The sequence below is a fragment of the Telmatherina bonti genome (assembly GCF_933228915.1).
Source record: "Telmatherina bonti genome assembly, chromosome: 16".
Lineage (NCBI taxonomy): Eukaryota > Metazoa > Chordata > Actinopteri > Atheriniformes > Telmatherinidae > Telmatherina > Telmatherina bonti.
Window position 1 is genome coordinate 23,178,081 of NC_136614.1, and position 7,834 is coordinate 23,185,914.

The following is a 7,834-nucleotide window of genomic DNA, read 5'->3' on the forward strand; positions in this document are numbered from 1 at the left end:
TAGATTTGGGGCGAATTGACTTTTTTTAAAGTCTTACCAGTAAAAGTAGCTTTTCAGGCTTGTCTTAAGTGTTTGTAGAAGCTTATAGTGGGTTTAATTTTTGCTTGTTAAACACCTCATGGTATTGGATCAGTTCAATACGCTTTGAAATGTCACATTTCTCTCTGTCAAGTGTTGCATTTATTTCACACCAAATTCTTCTATATCATTGATGTGGGTTAAAATCGTTGTCAGGAAGCTTCTCCAGCACATTGCAAAGATTCTCAATAATACCTAGGAAATTATTACTAATTTTTTAAACCAGTTTATGTAGTTTCCCAATTTTTTTTTTCTTTGCTTGATGCAGGCCAATAGTTTTGACTTTGGATTATATAAATCATTGCCAGATGAAACGTGAGTCTATTTTTTTCCTTTTGCCAGCCAGTATATCTTAACTATTACATAAACTGCAAAATATTCTCAGCTGTAATTCCCACATTAATGTAAGAGACTTGGTAAAATTAACACCAAACAATGTCAAATATTAAATTTAGCATCCAAAACGTCATATTTTGTAATCTTACGGATTATTAACAAGATCCTCCTCATTGTATGTTTTTCTCTTTTACAAACTGCTGTAGGCTTTCTTTGTGACAAGCAGCACACGTGAGACATCCTATCAACCAGCTTATTCCTTCCACTACGTTGTTTAACGACCTTGTGAGGCAGTTCAGCATTTTTTTCATCTTCTTACGTCAGCAAGTCAGACATAAAAACAAGTTAATGTAAAACATTCACGTCTGAGTACATACTGTAAACTTTGCATGACGCACAAAACATAGCAGACTTTGACCATGTGTCATCACGTGCGAAGAAGCACAACCTGGAGGGCTAAAGACCTAAAACATATCCACAGAGATTTCTCAAATCTTTATTTTTAAATTAATGTTGATCCAACATCTAATTCTTGTCTTAAAACAGAACCAGAATCTGTTATCTGTCTTTTACTGTCAGTCTCAAAGATGTTATTATGAACAGCTGCATTCTGACAGTGACATAATGCAGACTTAGAAACTAAAAACACATCATGTTGTAATACTGCGATGTGTCTCGCTTCCATCCAATAGTTGTTTTAGAGCAAAACTGAAAAATATTTCAGTGTCAATGAACCCTTGTAACAAACAGCTGGAAATGTTATGATTGATAGCCTGAGGCACACATAAACTGTGTTTGTGTTCACAACCACGATTATCACAGGACTTTTTCTTTTTACTCTTTAAACATGGACAAAGTTATTTAGAGTGGTTTTAAAAATCCCTATATTTATGCAACTTGCTGTGCCTTTTAATATAATATATACATATATAGATATATATATATAATCACAAAGGATTATAGAAACAAGATATAAAAGATGTTGTCCAGTCCATAAATCATAAAGGCACTAGATGGAAAGTTGTCACGTCACATACTTTCTTTGTATATGTTTAAACGATGTTGTATTAAAGTGGTGTAGAAAAGTATCATTTTAGCTGTTTTGATGTGAAATTGAATGCTATTGAGGAAATTAATAACAAAGGTAAGACATTACTTGTAATATAATTATCTTTATTATATACTTGTTGGTTGAGACGTTTGTGTGGTTACAGTACGACTTCTGTGTTTTTACTGATGTGAGTTAAACACAATCAGGGATGATGAAGGGAGAATTTTGATGTTGAAATACCCAAAAGCAGCTGACCAAGGCTGAATCATTTTAAGATAGAGCACAAATTTCCTCCTACATGTGCACACATTACTTCTAAAAGATAACAAGCATGCTAGTGTTATAATCTTTATGCTGTTAGTATTTGATGGTAATGCTCTTCACCTCTGTGAAGAAGTGATAGGAATCCTTTCCTCCCTCCCTTCCCACACCAGAGTTTTTCATTCCTCCAAATGGCAGATTCAGATCCCTCACCAACCAGCAGTTGGTCCAAACCAGTCCAGCTTGTAACCGCTTGGCCACCCGGTGAACCTTCCCCACATCTCTGGACCACACAGTGGCTGCCAGACCATAACGCACACCGTTGCCCTTGGAAACAGCTTCATCCTCTGTGTCAAAGGGGCTGACGCAGGTGACCGGGCCGAAGATCTCCTCCTGCATGACCCGCGAGCTGTCAGATATGCCTGAGATTATTGTGGCGGGCATGAAGTAGCCTGACTTGTTGCGGTCCGGGAGGTCCAGCTGGTCAACTCCTTCTCCACAGTGGATGATGCCGCCTTCTGATTTAGCAAGTGCTACAAAGCTGCGAACCTTCAATTCAGAAAAAAAGATTTTTGTAGAATATGAAAAGAGAAAAGATAATAGCAACTGCATCTGACATTTTATGCAACAACCTTCTCCAGGTGCTCTTTACTGATGAGTGCTCCATTGTTGTTACTGGGGTCAGAGGGATCCCCAGTCCTCCACTTCCTAGCTGCAGCCACAAACTTTTCAAGGAACTCAGAGTAAATACTCCTTTCTACATAAATCCTACTGGTGCACAAACAGATTTCTCCCTGTAGCAAGAAAGAGAACAAAGTGATAGTTTAGAAAGTTGTTTCCATCAATTTGCTCCATGAGAAAATGTGGACTGTGACCGCCACCATGTGGACAAACAATGTCACTACAATGTCATTCCTTTCAGACAGTCTTCAAATGCAGTAGAGGAGTATGTCTCAAATGGGGATATATTTACAGTTGTCCTCAAATTTATTCATACCCTTTCATTAAAAAAAGACTGGATTTACAGTTGTCAGTCATATAACTGGAGACTGAAAAAAGGAACAATAACTAAAATTTTGCTAAATAATAATTTAGTGATATGACTTTTTTTTTCATTTAATTGAGTTGAAGGGAAAAAAATATAAATAAACAAACAAATTGGTTGTGGATAAATTAGAACATTTTTCTGATGAACAGTGAGACAAAATACTTGTCAACAGGTGCAGAAGTCTGATTGAGAGGTACAGAAAACGCCTGACGTCAAAACGTCAAAGTTCAACAAATATTAGTTTATAAGTGATGTAACATGTATTATTTGATCATATTTGTTTTGAAAAATATATGTATATTACTAATGAACCAGAATTGGAAATTAATGTAATGAATTTCATAAAATTTTTATTTATAATTACTTTTGTCAAATTCAGCCTATTTCTTAGGCAGCTGTTTTTTTTGTTTTTTTTCCTTCATTAATGAGAGAGTATGAATACATTTGAGTAGGGATGCACCGATACGATACCACTATCGGTATCGGCTCAATACCAAGCGTGTGTACTCGTACTTGGTATGAATAAAAGTGTACCGATACCACAACTGATACCACATGAGTCGAGCTAGCGCAGATGTGTTTGATGACATGCTTCGTTGTATTTAGGTAAAATGTGCCAAATCAAAATAAAATTTGTTGAAATTGTAAGATCTGTATTGTTATCATATTTGTATTGGTGAGGTAACTTCAGAAAGGATGGGTCATTTATTACAACCTAATGAAATCTCACACAATTATAATAGCAATAATAATGATAGTCAGAATAATATTCACATAAACAGATGTGGTATCAGCAAAAATCGGTCGCGGCAGATATTCAAGTTTTAGATGTATTGGATCAGAACTCCCAAAAAGTGGATCAGTGCATCCCTACATTTGAAGACAACTGTATACCGTAGTCCTAGGGGTACTTGGAGACACTTCAGGGGATTCATGAGATAGTCATCAAAAAGGGATTACGCGTTCTATCTCTTCTATCTTTCAGAGATAACAGATAAGACTTCAGTTTGCATCAGGAGGCAAGTCAGTTCACATGGTCAGGATTACGAACACATGAAAATCTGCATGTATGTACATTAAAACTGATGGATCTGGAAAAGTTACTCTGATCAAAATCACAATTATGCAATGAAAATCTAAAAATAATTTCATTTTGTTTAGATTTTTTTTTTAGCTTTCTCTTACCTGATTGGAAAAGCTGGAGCGAACAGTGGTTTCGATGCATTGATCAAGATCTGCATCAGCAAAAATAATGGCTGGGTTTTTACCCCCCAGCTCCAGTGAGAGCTTCTTACAGTAGGGTGCGCTCCGCTCTGTGATGTGCTGGGCAGTCGCTGTGGAACCGGTGAAGGAGACCAGAGGGACATCAGGATGGCCAACAAGAGCATCGCCTGCTTTTGGACCAGTCCCAAACACGATGTTGACTACACCTGGTGGAACACCTGGAGAGGAAATGCCATCACGCTGACTCACCTTTCATCACTCATCTGTATGATTGTGTGTGATTGCATGGCATCTTAATATCATGTGTCTCTGCTTTGTGGGCACTGCAGTCCTACCAGCTTGCTGCATCAACTTGCACATCATCCACGCAGTCACAGAAGTCATCTCACTGGGTTTAGCCACCACCGTGTTGCCTGTGGCGATTGCAGGTGCAATCTTCCATGTCAGCAGGTACAGGGGGAGGTTCCAGGGACTGATCAAACCAGCTGCATACACCAGTTACATTTTAACAACACTTGTAGAACTAATTATAAGCATGTACAGATGTTAATGCAAACACACAAGCGCTCACCCACTCCCACTGGGCAGCGGACAGTGTAATTCAGGCAGCCCATGTGATCCATCTGGCTGCAGTCAGTGGTCTGGTGCAACACAGACGATGCAAAGAAGCGGAAGTTGTAGGCAGATCGAGGAATGTCAACATTCCGAGCAAATGTCACAGTCTTACCTGAAAGCAAAGAGATTAATACTGTTGTCTACGTTCCTCTGACAGCAGCCCAGAGCAGAAGTTTTATTTCTTTTATTTACATATTCTGTGTCATTTTGCTTTTATGGGATAAATGAAGGGTAAAGATGACAGGAAAAAAAAAAAGACAAGTACAAAGGACATGCAGTAAATGATGTTGGCAAGGGCACATCTTCTATATGTGGGTACAAGCTGTTAGGTAGCAAATCTGCTATCTATTTCCATTTTGTTCCCATTGTTGGTTCTAGTACATACAAGAACATCTCAGAAGATTAGAATGTTATGAAAAAGTTCAATATTTTTTGTCACTCATTACAGAATGTGAAACCTATATATTTTATAGATTCATTACACACAGAGTGAAACATTTCAAATATTCAATCCTTGAAATTTTGATAACTGTTGCTTACAGATAATGAAAACCCAAAATGCAGTGTCTGAGAAAATTAGAATATTGTGGAAAAACTTCAATCTTAGAAAGTCATGGTGTCACGCCCTAAACAACTAATTAACTCAAAATACCTGAAAAGGTATCCTAAAACTTGGTCTCTCAGTCTGGGTCAGATGGCTACACAATCATGGGGAAGACTGCTGACTTGACAGATGTCCAGAAGACGATCATTGACCCTCCACAAGGAGTAAAAGCCATAAAAGGTCATTTTTAAAGAAGCTGGTAGTTCACAGTGTGCTGTATCCAAGCATATTAATGGAAAGTTGAGTAGAAGGAAAAGATGCACCAGCAAAAGGCACAACTGCAGCCATGAGAGGATTGTGAAGCAACACCCATTCAAGAATTTGGAGAGCTTCACAAGGAGTGGACTGAAGCTGGACTCAGCGCATCAGGAGCCACTATGTACAGACGAATCCTAGACATGGGCTACAAATGTCACATTCCTCGTGTCAAGCCACTCCTGGACCAGAGACAACGACAGAAGCATCTCACCTGGGCTAAGGAGAAAAAGGACTGGACTGTTTCTCAGATGAAAGCTAATTTTAGATCTCATTTGGAAATCAAGGTCCCAGAGTCTGGAGGAAGAGTGGAGAGGCACAGAATCCATGTTGCTTGAAGTCCAGTGTGAAGTTTCCACAGTCAGTGATGATTTGGAGAGCCATGTCATCTGCTGGTGTTGGTCCGCGGTGTTTTCTGAAGTGCACAGTCAACACAGCATCTACCAGGTAATTTCAGAGCACTTCATGCTTTCTTCTGCTGACAAGTTTTATGTAGATGCCTTTTTTTTATTACAAGCAGGACTTGGCACCTGCCCACACTGCCAAAGGTACCAAAAGCTGCTTCAATGACCATGGCGTTACTGTGCTTGACCGGCCAACAAACTCACCTGATCTGAACCCCATAGAGAATCTGAGGGGTATTGTCAAGAGGAAGATGAGAGACGCCAGACCCAACTATGTAGTAGATGACCTGAAGGCTGCTATCAAAACAACCTGGGCTTCTATTACACCTGAGCAGTGCCACACGCTGATCACTTCCATTACCACACCCCACTGATGCAGTAATTCATGCAAAAGGAGGTCAAAAGTATTGAGTGCATGGAAATGAACATACTTTTCAGAAGCCTGACATTTCTGTTTAAAATATCCTTTTTGTCATTGATCTTATGTGATATTCTAATTTTCTGAGACACTAAATTTTGGGTTTTCATTATAAGTCACAACCATCAAAATTTCAAGAAATAAATGTTTGAAATGTTTCACCCTATGTGTAATGAATCTATATATGGGTTTCACATTCTGAAATGAGTGACAAAAAATATTGAACTTTTTCAAAATATTCTAATTATCCGAGATGCACCTGTAATATCATCAGCATACTGTTCAGTCTGCCTGAAACATTCAAACAGTGGAATACCGACGAGCCAGTCAGAGCCAAAGTCCTTATAATAACAACCAGCTGCAACCCACTTACCAAGCACTATTGACCTGATGGACAATTTGACTGTGTGGTGGATTAATACAAGCAGTAAAACATTTGTAAGACACCTTGGTCTCTGGATTCAGCTTGAACAAACTCCTCCAGGTTTGCTTCAATCAGATCAGCCAGTTTGTTGAGGACTTCGGCTCGCTGCTGTGAACTGCGAGCTGACCAGTCGGGGAAAGCCTCTTTAGCTGCTGTCACTGCTGCATCCACCTGCAGTCGACAGATATGAACATTAACTGACTTTTCAGCATTACTTTCTGCACTAATATGACCCAAAATATGATCAGATTTTAAAAAATGGTTTTTCCAATATGTAATTCATATTCAAATTCTCAGTTTTATTAATAAACTAGAACATTTTACTTCTTAAATTACATTTGTCAAAAGTGAAATATGACATGTTTATGTTTGATATGTTCATGACTTAATTATGACAGTATTGTGGAAAATATTCAAACAAGCTGAAAGTTTTATGAGACTTGTAACTTTATTTTCATGTTAAATTGTGTCTAAAACGGTCTAATATACAGCTTCCATTTTTTTTTTCTTATTCTATGGTTACAGGGTAGTTAATAACCTGGAACTGGCCATGTTGAGTCTTCTTTTCATATGAAAAAACGAGTAAAATCTAGACCACAAAATATATAGATGTGCTTTCCACACAGAGCCTTTGTTGCTATCTGTAAAGTACTATAATTTAATCAGTGCTTGTGGAAAAAAAAGAGAGATCATTAACATGAGTGTTTAATGATTACTTGACTGTTGACTCTGCAAAGAGCAAAGGTAGTTCTCTGCAATGCTCCGTGGACATTTCATGCATTAACTTGTTTTCAGTGAGAATATGCACCGTTCTCAAAATCAATGCCCCAAATAATATCCTGAGCCATGTGTCAACATTTTAAGTGCAATAACAAGGATTATAATGAAATAAAACTCAGCATATTATGAATTCACAAAGAACCAACTTCCCCACCTCCTTCTTGCCGCTGTCAGGTACTTTACAGTAGACTTCGCCTGTGGACGGATCGTAGGAGTCGATGTGACTCTGGCAAGAAACAAACTTTCCTCCAATGTAGTTCTCCAGAACCAGATGAGAGCGTGAATACGAGCTTTTAGGCATGACTGCAGTTAAACAAAGCCTTCGAATTATTGCAA

General features: G+C 38.3%; 1 protein-coding gene across 1 annotated transcript; it reads right to left on the bottom strand.

Annotated features, from left to right (window-relative positions):
* Window positions 1-1,822: 1,822 nt before the first annotated feature.
* aldh8a1 (aldehyde dehydrogenase 8 family, member A1) lies at window positions 1,823-7,828 on the bottom strand (the record flags this gene model as incomplete). The annotated part of the gene is made up of 7 exons (XM_079255122.1): window positions 7,653-7,828; window positions 6,742-6,889; window positions 4,570-4,725; window positions 4,334-4,483; window positions 3,960-4,216; window positions 2,359-2,520; window positions 1,823-2,275 (listed from the first exon to the last, which is right to left on the bottom strand). The coding sequence occupies exons 1-7, from the start codon at window positions 7,797-7,799 to the stop codon at window positions 1,823-1,825; spliced, it is 1,473 nt and encodes a 490-aa protein (XP_079111248.1). The 5' UTR covers window positions 7,800-7,828.
* Between the last annotated feature and the right edge of the window lie 6 nt (window positions 7,829-7,834).